The sequence below is a fragment of the Vipera ursinii genome, assembly GCF_947247035.1.
Source record: "Vipera ursinii genome assembly, chromosome: 2".
Classification (NCBI taxonomy): domain Eukaryota; kingdom Metazoa; phylum Chordata; class Lepidosauria; order Squamata; family Viperidae; genus Vipera; species Vipera ursinii.
In genome coordinates, this window is record NC_139513.1 from 62,908,904 (window position 1) to 62,925,558 (window position 16,655).

General features: G+C 38.2%; 1 protein-coding gene across 1 annotated transcript in view; it reads right to left on the minus strand.

Annotated features, from left to right (window-relative positions):
• The window catches only part of SYN2 (synapsin II), a gene marked incomplete at its 5' end in the record, with an annotated part of 118,718 nt that extends 103,073 nt beyond the window's left edge, over window positions 1-15,645 (minus strand). The window contains one exon of the mRNA XM_083353871.1: window positions 15,254-15,645. Coding sequence (XP_083209997.1) covers window positions 15,254-15,645 — 392 coding nt within the window. The remainder of the gene's footprint in view (window positions 1-15,253) is intronic.
• Window positions 15,646-16,655: the final 1,010 nt, after the last annotated feature.

Below are 16,655 nucleotides of genomic sequence, written 5' to 3' on the forward strand. Positions count from 1 at the left end.
CGATCTTTTCGGATGAATGTAGCAGAATAAATTACTACTCAAGCCAAAAAAATGTCTTGGGTGGCTACAATTCAGCAATATCTCTGGCCCTCCTTTCTGATCAATGCCTCCAATTATATTTCTTAGACCCACTTTTGCTTTATAGTTTCTCACACAGAAAATTACAGACACCTTTTTGACATTGGATTGTAGCAAAATGGTTCCTTTTGTGTTTAGGTATGCACAATTCGTACATTTGTAAGTATTTAAAATTCTAAGCATGAGCAAAATAGTATTTCCTTTTAAAAATATCTCCTAAATGCAAATCCAAATGTTCTCTGTCTGTGCAGCCCAAGGATTTATAATAATCTAACTGAAATGGTCTGACACAAGTCAGCAAATAGTAAAACTAAACAGACAGTGGTTAGTTTTCTTAAGATGTAAAGTATTTTTTAAAGATACTCAAGATTTATATAATGTACTTAAATGATATTTCTAATATAAATAACATTTAAATAGTACATCTAAGCAAAATGATAGAGTAATAGAGATTTGGATGTAGCAATGCCATCCAAATCTCTATTACTACTATACAGTGGTACCTTGGTACTCAACTGCTTTGAAAGTCATCAAATTTGTTACTCAATGCACTTTGATGTGAAAACTTTGTCCCAGTACTCATCATTTGTTTGTCTACAGAGATTCTAAGTCATCCAGGTCATAGTTATCCCAAAGATGCTTTTTAATGAGGCAACTGGACTTTATTGTTTTTCTTTGAAGACATTTTACTTCTCATCTTCAGAGCTGAAGAAGCTTCTTGGATGAAATGTCTCTCTAAGGCAGCGGTAGGCAACCTCGGCTCTTTTATGACTCATGGACTTGAACTCCCAGAATTCCTGAGCCAGCCAGGAACTCTGGGAGTTGAAGTTCATGAGTCATAAAAGAGCCGAGGTTGCCTACCCCTGCTCTAAGGCTTCTGAAAGCATCAAACATGGTTCTCATCCTATATTGATTGGGTTCAGCTATCACACTAAGTCATTAAAAAAATTAGACCACTCCAAATCATTTTGCTATACAGCAGTATGTGTCTGGCCCAACATAACTTTTTAAATTTCATGACCAAATTGAGTTTGACCCATGCTCCTTAGTCGAAACCTAAATACAGGTAGAGAGGAACATTCTAGAATCTTGTTGGTGCTGGTAAGAAGAAGCCTGAAGAAGATAAAATAGTGCATGTTCCAGAATGATGGTGAACATAGGTTTTTCAGAATTAGTCAAATTAAGGATAGACTCAATTAAGCAATTAGTTTGTCAGCTTTTAGAAAAAATACAATTATGGACTGATACAATATACTGAACCAATCCAATCTTTTTTTCTGATAAAGTGATTGGTTTACTTTGATTGATATAAAGACTCTTCATTTCAGGAAAACAATTCAAAAACCTCTCCCAGGAGGCTCTAGTAGAGAAAATGGCAAAATATGGGCTGGACTATGCTATCATTCGATCAAGAGAGAGCTAACTGAACAACTGTATCCAACTGTATCCAGAGTAAGATCAATTTCCCTCAAAAAAAAACCCAAAACAAATGCAACTGACAATCATGTGAAGATCAAAAGAAATCCTAGCATCTTTCCATGTTGCATTGGCCAGATTGCACCCATAGTATTATATTGAGTTCTGGACATATTTATCAAAAGGGAATTGTATATTTAATATACAGCAGAAGTTAGAGTATATCCCTCTTATTAGATATAAATCTGTTTTAACTGAGAAATAACTTACAAATAATTTATTAAAGCAGAATAAGAAGGCTAATAGTTAGATTTGTCTCCAACTCCCATTAGAAAATCTACATTTAGAGCCCAAAGGTCAAACTATGGCTATAGACCATAGTTTTGTCTGTACTCTTCTGACTATCTACCAACTGAATGCCTTGCTCCATAACCTGAAAGAAAGACAGAATCTCCATAACCTGAAAGAAAGACAGAATCTATCTCAACCAATGATTCCCATACTATTCCTGGCTTTACTGGAGCAGCTACAGAGGTGAGTATTCACCTCCTTAACCAAAGAGTAGAATGTGAATCAAAGCAAATTTGCTGTCTTACTTGCTCAATATGCACTTGCATAGTATCTTCCTGGGGCTTGATGTTTTTCTCACTGATAAAACTCATGTAAAATTTATAACTAGCTTATTAACTGAGGTAACAATAAAATTGGCCTCCCCCCCTTATTCAAGACAGCGTGGACTTGAAAAACAATGCCAACTACGGCTTATGACATATGCAAACTTAAGAAAATAAGACAATTTCAATTTATTTTGCATCATGTAAGACAGAAGGCAAGACAAACTAAGAGCCAGGAATTTAGAGAAAGATGTGGAAAATTTAGTGAGTTTGTCTCATAAATTATGGTAGTGCAGCAAAATGCTTGAAGATTTCAAATAAGGATTGATGAAAAAATAATTCAAGACAGGCTTTGAACAACAAAAAAATCTATCAAAGCCAAGAGAATTGTTTCCAATAAGGAGAGTAGGGCTGGAGTGATATTGGCAGAGTTTCTGTCTATATTTAATTTAAGGAGTGATTGGTCCTTCCTTTCAACCTCTGCTGATCAGCTTTCTTTAGTTGCAGCATGATTTAGAATTAAATATTCTCCCAAGGACAGGCTCCAGCTCCTTACCAGAATTAGTGAACAGCTGCACTGAGTCAGATGCATTACTCATAACTTATGACAGTTTGTTGTCTCTTGACCTGCAGGTGACAGTCTGGCAGGTTCTCAGAGTGGTTCATAACAGATTGGAAAAGAGAGAACTTCAGGACAAGATAGACAATGGATGGAGGAAATGCAGACTGTGAGATTCTGTGGCTTCCATGACTGCACATTCAATCTTATCCCATCACTATCCAATGTAAAATACAGAACTAGCTTGCCTAAAGGAATTTTTTGAAAATTTCTTCCTAAGGTTTTAAAGACAAACTTCATATGTTCTTTTGTTCTTCCTTATCACCTGGACAATATTCCCATCTTTGTCAAAAAGGATGGTTCTGTCTATGTGCAGTTCATGATTACTTACTCCTTAAGTGTCTAGTACAGGGGTCAGCAACCTGAAACAGTGAAAGAGCCACTCAGAACCGGTTCCCTCACAAAAGGAAAAACTGGGAGCCGCAAAAAAATGTATGCACATGCGCATACATGCGCGCATGCGCAGAACAGGATTTGACTGAAGAGTGGAGCCAAGGCGAGATATGCACCTACCCTGCATATTTGAATTGATTGGTTGAACTTTTTTAGTCCCACTTTTTTTTGGACTGCACATGGCAGAGGACTGGGAGCCGCAGGAGATGGCTGAAAGAGCCGCATGTGGCTCCGGAGCCGCGGGTTGCAGACCTGTGGTCTAGTACTTAGAGATCACTATCTTAGATTCTTGCTGTGAAAAGTTTGAATACATAGTAATGCCCTCAAATTAATCTTTCAGAGCCTTATGATTTTCATGATTTTCTGCTCGAGTCCTTAATTGTTCATTTAAATGATTTGCTGATTTATCCTGAGGAACCTATCCACCTTACTTTATGTTCAAGTTCATACAGTACTTTATTAACTTTATGGCTTCAGTCTTTACAATAAATTAGAGAAATACATCTTTAAATTCTCCTGCGTCAAACTATTCGGCCTACCACATTCCCATCAAAAGTATTCAGCCAGGACAGAATTTGTTTTGTCACAGGACCTTCTCCTACATATATCAGATATATTCAGCATTTGGGAAGCTTTGCCAGTTTTTATAAGTTTATTCCTCCTTATGCTGTTCTCATCTTAGTCAGAAGAGGGTTTAAGTGAAATACAGAAGGCAACTCAGTCTGGCACTTACTTCTCAGCCCATTTTCTATCATCCAGATCTTATCTACCTTTTATTTTCCTACAGACTGACAATTCTGATTTGGTCTTGGAAATTGTGTGTCTACAATCTGCTTCAAAGTCTAACAGTAACTTAATTATGTTTGCATTTCTTTGCTGGCAAGTTCTACTTTTCAAAAGAAACTATAATGTTTTTAATAAAACTGAGAAAACTTTGCAGCATTGGCTGTTTTCTTGAAATAGTGAATACCTTATAGATATTCAAACAGGCCACAAGAATTTAGAACATTTATAAATATTTCACAATGTTATTCAGCGATGTGTCACAAGGTCATGATTTTCTCCTTACATGTCTACCTTGCACAATGAGAAGCCTGATGCTTTATCACGTAAGCATAAATATTTTTACCTTGTAATGTTCTTCCAACCTTAATTTTGTGTCTGGAAAACTTTAGGTTCTCTCTTCTAAACTCTAGCAAGTCTATCCTGTGAAAGTTTTGGGACCAAATGGGAGATTCCTTCTTTAACTGACTGAATACAGGTTCTAGCAAAGTAATTGGCTGCTAAACCATAACTTTTACTTATGGTTGAATTCACTTTTGGCTGTCCTCTTATCAAGATGTCTGAAGATGTCTGAAAGCACAGGTATCTCTTGGAAATTGTTTTCCAAAAGTATACCTCTGAGCAGAAGGATAGAGCATCACCTTTTCCATCTACTTATCTTGTTCCTTATTAGTATCACTTTATAAAACTCTATAAGACCACATCTGGAATACTACAACCAATTTTGGTCACCATACTACAAAAAAGATGTTGAGACTTAGGAAAAAAATTCAGAGAAGAGCAACTAAGATGATCAAAGGCCTGGAGAGTAAAACATATGAAGAATGGCTGCAGGAATTGGATTTGGCTATTCTAAAGAAAAGAAGAAATAGAGGTGACATGATAGCAGTATTCCAGTATTTGAGGGGCTGTCACAAAGAAGAGAGGGTAAAATTATTCTCCAAAGCACCAGAAGGCAGGACAAGAAACAATAGTTGGAAAATGACCAAAGAGAGAAGCAACCTGGAATTAAGGAGAAACTTCCTAACAGTGAGGACAATCAACCAGTGGAACAGCTTGCCTTCAGAAATTGTGGGTGCTCCATCACTGGAAGTTTTTAAGAAAAGACTGGACAGTTACTTGTCTGAAATGGTATAGGTTCTCCAGCTTGAGCAGGGGTCTGGACTAGAAGACCTCCATGATCCCTTCCAGCTCTACTCTATTCTATTCTATCCTTCCTGGACACTCTGTGTGCATGTGTGTACATTTCACTTCCATTGCAAGGAATGAGCGAGACTAAATTTAGTCATGCAAAATGACTAGTAAAAACCTGAATTACCAACACATTCAACCACCTGCAATTTGTACATATAACAGAAGGCTTTAAATAAAAACTGATTTCCATCATCCCCTCTGCCCAAAGCCTATCATATCTCCTCTGGGAGGGCTTTACAATATTGCATTTTATTTTGGTGCTGGAAAGGTACTGGCAAGAAGGCAGGAAGTGAATATAATGCTTAAGTTCATCCTCCTTGGATGAATTCCTCTCTCAAACAGAAATATCTATCAAGGAATCATGTTAGCTTTCAAGGGACCACGGGATTACAGTTCAACTGTTAAGAGACTTTGGAATCCCAAAATGTGTAAGGCAAAACAAACTCTCAATAACTAAAAGCTTTTCTACTTAATCTACATTCTAAATAATATACCTTTATTTTCAGTTATAGATGCAGTATGTACCTAAAAATGAATTATAACTTTACAAAAAAGCCCCTCTAAAATTGTTAACGAATATTTTTAGTATACTTTGTATAATCTGCCTTCAAAATATAGCTACTAGAATCATCTGTATCAATACTAAAATTCCTTGATAAAAATGTATTCAATTACTACACATTAACAGAGGTTTCTAGGCTTCCTCCCATGGTACTCTAAGAGCAAAATTTCAATAAATGGTTGCATGATCCTGATAGGTTACTTCTTTTTTTTTAATTGAAAAGTTTTACAAAATTTTAATAATAAACCCCCCCTCCCCATCAACCCTCCCCCCTTCCCTCCCCCCCCGGGACTTCCCAAAGCAGAATACAGGGTATTACATATAGCAATCTTATGCTAACATATGCTAAATATCTATTACAACGTTAACAAACCTTCCACCCTTTAGCTCCCTTATAACAAAACTAAAGTAGTTATAATAACACTTCTATAATTGTTAAGAATTGTTCATATGCTATTTGAAACTTTTTAGTCCCATATTTGTTCTGAATATAATCAATCCATCTTTTCCATTCCAAAATATATTTTTCTTGTGACTGTTCTGATAGGTTACTTCTAACCTCCCTGCATAACCAAGTCCCCTCTTTCTTCAACTGAGAGGAAAAGTGCCAAGAGTGTTCCCCTCTTTGTATTTGTCTTATAGCAGTTGGAGCAGTAGTATCGCTGAAGGAATGAAATACCAAGTTGATCCTGCTTAAAACAGCCTCAGAATGAGTGTTTCAGCTGGTCAGGAATACCATTCCAGTCACTTGCCTGAAATGGTATAGGTTCTCCTGCTTGAGCAGGGGGCTGGACTAGAAGACCTCCAAGGTCCCTTCCAGATCGATTCTATTCTATTCTATTCTATTCTATTCTATTCTATTCTATTCTATTCTATTCTATTCTATTCTATTCTATTCTATTCTACTCTACTCTATTCTATTCTATTCTATTCTATTCTATTCTATTCTATTCTATTCTATTCTATTCTATTCTATTAATATTGAAAACAAGAAAATGGATAACCTTGGTGATAGATCTTATTTTTTAAAAGAGTGTAACAAAAGTAGTTGTGAATTATTGAAGAATAGTATAATTATACACGACCAAATGTTATTGTACTTGGTAGTCCATGTTAAAAAAATCTCTTCTATTTGTCTTGAATATTGTCATTAACAGGCAACTTTATTTTAATCTCTGAAGTAATCCTCCATATGATGCTTCTGTATATACTTAAAATAATTGTCTCATCTTATTTCACCCTGAAATCCCTCTTTGTTAAACTCTCAAACTTATGCTTGACTCAGGAGGAAGCTGAATTCATCAGAGGAGGTGGCAACAAGACAAATGAGCTACATCCTGTGGTTTTATGGACCAAGTCAGAATGTGTATGTATGTATATATGTGTGCATGTCTGTCTGTCTGTCTGTCTGTCTGTCTATCTAGCTATTCATCCATGCATCCATGCATCCGTCTATGTATCCATCTATCATCTATCTATCTATCATCTATCTATCTATCTATCTATCTATCTATCTATCTATCCATCTATCATCTATCTATCTATCTATCTATCTATCTATCTATCATCTATCTATCTATCTATCTATCTATCTATCTATCTATCATCTATCTATCTATCTATCTATCAAATTTTACACATACACACAACTACAGAACACTAAGTATAAAATATTTTTTTAAAAACAGTAAAAAGTAAAAATGTTACAAATTACTTCCCTGGCTTTTGTTGTTATTGTTTTTCAGAGAAATTGCTTTAGTGGTTTAAGTTTTATGGGTAATATTTTGACTAATTTGTTTAAAAAAATATTAGACTCCTGCAGCCTGAATGCCAAAATCAAATCAATTGGCTCTTACCCATGGATGATAAAGTCCTAGATAACTATAACTAACTAAATATTACTACAGTTTCTTGCTACTGCTGTTTCCTAACCTTACATATTATTATGAATGTGGTCCTTCTAATGCCTACTAATATTCCAATGCTTATCACTGCAAACAAAACTACTCTAAGCCTTTGTTTCAATTGGCTTCATAAAGAAATCCACTGAAGAGGAAACTAAATGCACAAAGGGTATCTCTTAGTGCTTGTCCTAATGTCTGATGCAAATATGCAAATTATGCCAGGACATGATGGATACATCATCATCCCTTACCACCACTTCTGCTGACACCTGTGTGGAGTAAGAAGTCTCACACAACAATACAAAAGGCATGGTCTGACAACTCCTTATCAAAATCCAGCACTAAACCGTTATGAAAAGTGAACAGTCCAGTTCAGCAAAGTGTTCAGTATTTGAGGAAATACTCAAAGAATTAGACATGAATATTTGTCAAAATTCTGATAGAGGTTATCCAAGTCATCATGCAAAGGTTGTTTTCATGGAATAAAGCTGTCTGAGCCAGGATGTAACAGATGCTGTTTCAGTCTTTGAACGAGCCACAGCAAAAGCTTTCATCCTTTGCAGCTCAATTTTCTAGCACAACTAGCACTACTCAGTTTGAACTGGAGCTGCTGAGTTGCCTGGATGGAACAACCGGTTCCCTAATTTATAGGATGTCCCAAGCATTATTTTTTCAGGAGTCTGGCACTTCTCAGATGTTCTCACGGACTTGATGGGATATGTAACAGAATCTGAGTTCAGACATTGGAAACAGTGGATGATATTCTGTCAAGATCTAAGTCCTGCACCTACAGGATTAGTTTTACCAAGTGTTTATTACTGTATGGCCATGATAGGATTTTATTATTTATTTGTTCATTTAACCTGTATGGTGGCCATCTATAAGGCTTACAGACATTTAATTATCCCCATTGGATTATCAAGCTAGTTGGTACAGCTTGTCAAGGCCTTTTGGAAAGCCAAAGGGGGTGGGGCAGATCTTACGTCAGGGGGAAGATGTTCCAGAAGGTGGGGGCTATGGCATAAAAGGCCCTTTTTCTAGACCCCACCATCTGAAATTCCCTGGCTGATGAGAGTTCATATCATGCCACTTCAGCCACCATGGATAGGGCAAGTTAATCCCTTTATCTCAGATAGCCAAATCAGTGGTGGCAAACCTATGGTATGCCTGCCAGAGGCAGCACTCAGAGCCTACTCTGTGGGCAGACATGCCGTGGCCCTAGCCCTGCTTCCCCCCGTGGCCCCTCCTCACCAGTAGCCACCCGGAGGAGAGTCGCCCCCAAGTACAGCCCATGTGGAGCAGTGCAGCCAAGGACATGGAAGCTGGGTAGCGGGGACAAGACTCCGCCCTCTCACCCCATCATGTGGTTGATGCTGCAGGGCATGGGCAGAGGGCTTGGCTGCCATGACAATGATGGGCCGCCTGGGCAATCTGAAGTGGGCCATGGAGGGGGTGGGTGGCCCTGCGGGCGGGCAGGGCAGGGGTGGAGCGGGGGCAAGCAGGGGGTGGGGTGGGGCGGGGCAGGCAGGGCCGGTTTTCAGGCACTTGGTCTTTAAAAGGTTCACAATCACTGTCCTGTTATAAAACAGGACACTTGAAGGGCAAAGTCTTGTCAAGATCTCATAGCTGAATGGCCTTGGCTCCTGAACTAGATTCCCATATCTGAGATATGTCAATGAATCTCTTCTGTAGAACTGGTTAACAAGTTATATGTGGTGGGAATGTTCAAAAGCGCAAAATTTTTGGCAGCGGATAAAAAATTGGTTGGAAGAAATATTACTACAAAAAACTGATTTAAAACCAGAAACCTTCTTATTAGGGATTATTAATGATAAACTCAGCAAAGCATCTTTCTACTTATTAGTGCATATTTTAACCGTAGCAAGATTGGCATATGCCCAAAAATGGAAAAGAAAGGAAACACCTACTGAAGAAGAAATAATAGATAACATTTTAACCCTAGAGATCAAAAATAAGACTGAAACAGAGTATTATGAAATTTGGCAAAAATTGTACAATTGGTTAGAGATAAGGAGGATCGCTGAGATGACTATTGTTTGATTAGTTGATAATGTAAGGATTTCTTATTAGCACCTATATCAGGACACAACTGAAAGATATGTAAATATAACACTGATGACTGAAAGTTTATTAAAAAAATTTACAGATGTTATATGTACAGTTTGTTATACTCTGTCCTGTCATAGAATGTATTTTAAGTTTTTATTATTTCTTTCTGTAACATAAGGTAATACTAATAGTAGTGTTGTAGCTAGGGAAGTTGAATCATGTCCACTTTTGTTTTTAAATGTACATTTAATAAAATTTTATAAAAAAACAAGTTATATTTCATGTATTGGTTTCAGACCTAGGCTAATCAATCTTTTAAAAAAGGTGCTGTCATGAAAGGTGTGCAGTCAAATGCCATAGATCTTGACAGATCTTTAGCATCACTAACACATGTAATTTGATATCTAATCTTAACAGCTTTATATGCAGTACTCCTTCCAACTCAGATCACTTGATCACTCAGATAGGAATCTGACATTTTTCTATTTCAAAAATGCTTTTAAGACCTGCATATAGTCAGTAATAATGATGAACAATCACCCATATCTGACTTACAAGATGTTCAAAGTTTGCCCAGTGTAGTCACAGTGACCACAGATGATGGCAATAAACTCTAGTTTTTCATGCTGCAAATAAGGCCAGGAGTGAGGCAGCGCCTGGACAATACCAAATCTGATGTACTTTGTCCACGTTCAATTTAATTAAAGGATAGTTAACCTAGTTGGCCTATTTCACTGATTCAGCATGGTTCATTCTCTTTTATTTATTTTTAATTAACATATGAAATTTATAAATAATTTTCATCACAGCTTGAAGATCAGAATTGGTGTTTTGACGTGGACTAGATCCACAGTAAGAGAAGATTGGAAGAAAATAATATGATATTGGAAGAGAGGTCCCTGGTAAGGAGCCAAGGTCAGAGATGACCTCATGGACCAATCTAGTTTGATTAATTGTCAGGGTGCTATCAGATGATGTATGGTAGGTAGGTAGGTAAACCTATAATTTGTCTATGTAGAACCATGCCCACTTGCTATTTATAGTGGCTCCCAGCTGCCAGCTGGGATTGGGCCTTGCAGGCAAAAGCGTAGCAGGCAAAGCACAGAATCTGAATCTAAGCTCAGTGCTACACCAAAAGGTGTTAGCTGGAGCCAATAAATTTGTGGCAAATTTCCAAAACATATTTCATGTACCTTATTGACACTCATTTACCTTATTTAGCACTGCCAGTGAGAGAATAGGTTTGAGTCCAAGGATCCTGTTATAAATATTTGTTCAATAAATGGGCTGGGATCAAAAGCACCCATTGAAATATTCAGAATTACTTATGATGTACCAAAAAGAAATAATTCTCTATAGATAGCATTCCATGGTAGTAGTGGAGTAGCAATTTTATAGCATATAGAAAAGCATATCCTTGGTTTTTTTTCTGCATCTATTCAGTCTGTCAGTTAAGCAGATACTTTTATAGCAGTCATTCCCAACAGATTATATGAAATTGAGCAATTGCCTTATACATTATAAAATACAAAATTCAAAGAAGGTAAAAGGACCCCTATTCCCAAAGTACTATTTCCAGACTTAAAATAATAAGCACATACATTTGTCAAATGTCATGTGTTGGTTATAATGCAAGTAGCCATGGGAACAGACATAGAATGTATTATATGTTTTTAAGTGATGCTTTCATAAATACACTTAACATGAATGACCATTGAATTTTATTATTGCTTTTGTAGTTCACTGGGCAATAGATTTGGGAATGGAGGTGTTCTCTTTGAAGAATTGATCTTTGCTGTTGTTAGGGTCCCTGACTTTATTTTTCCTCTTCAGACAAATAAAACATTTTCAGGAAGAGCCCTACTTGCACATATCCAGGGATCATCATATACCGGTGGATACATGGTGGCTTGCTTTCCATAATGCAAGGTATAGTATTGATGCCATCCCTATAGAAATGCTGCAGCAATTGCAAAAGAGTTTCTGTTTCTATAAAATGGTTGCGAAAACAGAAACAATACAGCACATAGCCGTAGAAAAAGATTACCAGATCCATAGACATCAAAACACTAAATATGTAAATATGTAATTCTTAAAGCAACACATTCAGTTTATGTTGAATTTGTTATAGCATTATTTTGGCTTTATAACAGTACTTACAGCTTTTTACCTGAGTACACACTTTAAAGATACACAGAATCAGAAAGCATTAATGCTATTATCCATGGAAGATCTCTAAACTGAATGAAACTAAACTCTAAATGAAAAACTATGTGCATTGGATTGTGCTGTCCCTGGCCTTAAACCAAAATTGGCACTGGCCCATTGCTATATAAAATATTCTTCCTTCTCAAGAAATAATACTGTATCTAGAAGTGCATGTTTGATTCCTCCCTCCCTTGTATGAAAGTTCTTTCAAAGAAGTTGCAAAGACATATATGATTTATAAAAAGAGAGGACAGCATTTTCCAAAATTCTTAACATATCCTATTATTTAGAAGACTAAAATATTTGAGAATTATTTCAAGCTTCATTTATTTTTGAACTCTTACTTGGAAACTGAGTGTAGTATTGCATTCCATTGATTATTTTTAATGCCTTATAATTGCCACTGATATTTGATTTTATCCTTTCATTTTCTTGAACTACAAGTGTTGTATAGTATTTAAGGAAAACACAATGCAGTAACCAAAAATAGCAAGAAATTAAAGACAGACAAGAACATGGAATTTGATTTAGGTAAGTAAGAGGTTGGCAACTGGGATGAAATCCAGATACTAAAGAAGGGAAACATTTTCTTACATTCTTGCTGCAGACCATGAATGGAGCAATCTATCCCCCTCTATCAAAGTCTAGCAGACTGGCCAAATTTGTTGCAAGCTATGGTTTGTATGTTGATTTATAAACAAGAAAGTGTCAGTTCACAGATATATATAAAATGCATACAGCTTGTTTACTGGAAAATAGTTGGAAATTTGGCTAAACAAAGAAAGTTATAACTACAATATTAAGACACATTTAAAAAATTGTAATTCTATGTTGGAATTCAAATTAAAAGAATACTTTGCAAAAATACATTATTTGTTGTTAATGCCATACCACAGAATCTGCTAAATAATCTGCAAGCTACTGTAATCAGTTTACCATAGTTGTACACATCTACTAAATTAATTCCTATGGTCATACAAATAGATATAATTATTATGCTAAATATAAATGTGTATTTCCTGTAGAAGTAAATATATCCCATAATAGATAATTTCAGTTCTCTGTTAATGATAGCAAATCTTCTGCAGACTTATTTTCTCTTCTGGTTTTATACAAGAGAGTCTGCAGAGAAAAAATAACAGCTGTTTTCCATATTAACTTTGTTATTTTATCAGTTAATAAACAGAGACATTCACAAATTTCATGTTGACTGGAATTTTTGAAACCAAATTCTTTGGAAAACCAAAGAATGATGCATTAATTTGTTTGCTCTATAAATGGATCATCTGTTGCAATGATGTAAAGAATGATGCATTAATTTGTTTGCTCCATAAATGGATAATCTGTTGTAAAAAATAAAGGAAAATTCCCAAGGGTCATAGGTATCATTGAACCAATAGGAAAAAAAACATTTATATTATGTAGCTCCAAGAAGCCAAATAAATATGGAATTTGAGGAAATATTAGACAGTTGCCATTTTGGTTTAGACTGTACTATGTTACTGGATCAGAGCAAGCTCTTCTAAGTTATTCTGTTTTCACATCAGGTACCAAATATCTTTGAAAATTCTTAAGCAAATTATGAACATGTTCATTGTCTCAAATTATTTGTCCCTGGAGTATGATATCCAACATTCAAATCCTTTGAACATGGAGGCATTCATAACTAATTCATAAACTTACCTTCCCAAGTCTTATACATATGTCATGAGTACAACATACGAATTCCCAGCTATGGGGTCACATTATATCTGAAAGACTCTAGGTTTGAAAAACTACCACAAAGTAATCTCTGCTTGAATTCATCATAAGTTATCAAATATTACAACCTATGGTTCTTTTACCTTTTTATTGCTATTTTGAGTTAGATATTAAACAGTTAAAATACATTTGTACTACTGTACTACTACTATTTGCTATCTTTACCACATAATACCACAAAACTCAGGGTAATCAAATCATTAAGAATTTTTCATTAAAATTCAATATGTGTGTATAGACACATGCACACACACCTATATGTATGCATAAATAAAAATGGAAAATGGAAAATGATAATACGTAATACTAGTATAATATCTGTTAAAACCTAATTAATTTTTATGCTCTGACACAAAAACATCTAGATGGACAGCTCTGCTAACTTGTTGCAGCAAACACAGTATGGCCATTTTGTTATTGTCTAATAACATACTGCATGAGATTAAATGTACCGTATTTACTCCCAACAAATACTTCCATGTAAGCATACAGCAAACACAGCAGGCTTTATGTCTGAGGATTATGTACTGGGCTGCCTTGTTAGAATCCTATTGTGACACCTTTATCAATAAAATCATTGTAAAACAAGCTTAATGGCCCTAAAAGGAACATATAAACATGACTGATAAACAGTAAAACCATAGATTTATAGTGTTGTGCAAAATATGCCCTTTCAATAATAATAGTTCATAAATAATTCTGTACAATATAGCATCTTCTTAAAATACATACAAATATATTTTGACTTGCATAGAGGAACTTAACCAATAATGCTGAGACTACTTCATTGTGTATTTTCAAGAGGTCCAGAAAAACACAATCTAGCCCAAGAAGGCTTAGTTTTCATATTTAGTGCTTATGAATTTATTTTACAAATTTTATTTTTGTATATATTGAACATATTCTTAAAATAATTCCAACATAATTCATAATTTACTTCCTAGATCAAATATGTAAAACTGTCTGGTTCTTAATATGACAGATTAACACCCCCCAAAAAAAAAATATTAAAAGCTTTCTGTTAAGCAAATAAGAATAATCGTGTTAAATATGCAAGATATGTGGGCAAAGTTCATGAAACCTAAAATGTGACTTCACATGCTTTGTCTCATAGTTTTCACCTTTGATGGAGATCAAAATTTTTGCCTAATTTCCAGCATTTACTGAATATTCCTTTTCCTGGTTAAGAAAAGCGTGACATCTGCAACTCAAGGTCTTTGTTGCCATGAAACATTCCTCAAGTGTACCAAACCTGGAAACAACAACAACTTCCTACTGCACACACTCCTTTGCCAGACACGCACATGTGCCACAAGGCCATGTGACCATCCTGAGGCAGGTTGGACTCCTCTTTCTGCCCCCCCTCCTGTGGCAGTCCTTTGCAGGAAGGAGATAAGTTGCAAGTGGCCCCAAGCCCCAGAGGCCAGAAGCCCCCCCCTTACACTACATCACCGCTGCCCTTCCACCTTGGCAAGCCAGCCTCACAATTTGAAACCCAATGGGCGTAATGCCACAGGCAGGAGCCCTTTCTCGCCCCTGGGTAGGCATAATCCCCGTCTCTTGGCACTGCTAGATCCCTCCTGGACGGTCAGGACAGACGTTCCCCGCCTCTGTATCGGTCCCAGCAGAAAGAGAGACCGGGGCGCCTTACCAATCCGTTTGAGGCTCGTCGATGATCAGGAGCAGCTTGAACTTTCTGGCCGCCGCTGAGGAAGACGAGGAGGCATCCACCAAGCCCGCCGAGGCTGCCGTCTGCTTCACGGCGTTGGAAAGGGAGCTGAAGAAGCTGCTGCCCACCGACTGCTGCTGCTGCTGCTGCTGCTGTTGTGGCGGCGGCGGCGGCTGAGACGGAGGCGCCGCTGGCTGAGGCTGCCTGCGCTCCGAGGCCGGGGAAGAGGACGCAGAGGTGGCCGAAGGGGCAGGCGGAACCGCCGGAGGGGGAGGCTGTTGGGGCTCCGGCCGCTGCAGGTCGGTCATGTAGCCATTGGGCAGGTTGGCGATGAAGCTGCTGTCCGAGAGCCTGCGCCGCAGAAAGTTCATCATTTGGCCGCCGAGCGGAGAGAGAACTGGCCGCCGACGAGAGGTGAAAGGAGCCGAAAGGAGGGCTGGCTGGCGGCTTTCCCGCTTTGCCCGCCGCCTTGCTGGGTGCCGGAGAAGGAAGGAGCGGGAGCGCTGCCGCTGCTACGTGCGGGAGCCGCCGCGGCTGCTGCTAATGCCGGCGCTTCCCCGCTTGTCCCGCCCTCCCGTCTCTAGGTGGCAGCCGCCCAAGCCGTTGCCGCCTTGCCTCGCCTCGCCTTCCTTGCCTCGCTCTGCTCTGAAGGCGCACGGGCGGAGGGAAGCGGTGCCGAACCGCGCCCTTATCGCCCGCCCCGAAATCGACGGGGGAGGGGGTCCTCTGAGAAGCCCGCGGTCAGCCGCCGACCCCCGTCTCGGCGAGAAAGCTTCCGCGCTTCCGGCATCCTCCCCGCGCGCAAAAAAAAAACAGCCCCGGTTTTCCGCCGTGCGCGTTTAGGTTGGAGATGCCCCGGGCGGCGAGGTCTCCAGGGGCCAGGGTCAACCGTGCAAAAGAGGGTCGCTGTCATGGGAACGCGAGATCGTCACGGTACCTGTGGCCCGGCACTGTCACGCAAAGGCAGCTTGCTCACGCAAGTCCTCAGAGACCCAAGTTTTTCTTTCACGTCTGAAAGGCAGCAGCTACACCAAGGATTCCCCTGAACTTGTTTTAAGCCTATCATCTGGAACAGGCTTGGACATTATAAAAAACGACAGGTACAAAATGTTAAACATTTAATAGACAAACCAGTGTCTGGGAATCTCAGCATGAAAGATATTTTAACAGGCGACAAACATTGACACTGTAGGTATCACCATATGCCCATAAGGGCAAGTCACATTAGGAAGCTGTCTTGGAGAAGGTCCTTCTTAGTCCCTACCAGCTGTATCCTGGCCAGCCTGCTGGAAGGAGAGTTCCTCTTTCCATGTTTTACTTTTTATATGACATCATTTCTCAGACTATAACGCCTAAAGCTTCACACTGAACATTTGGTATGGAG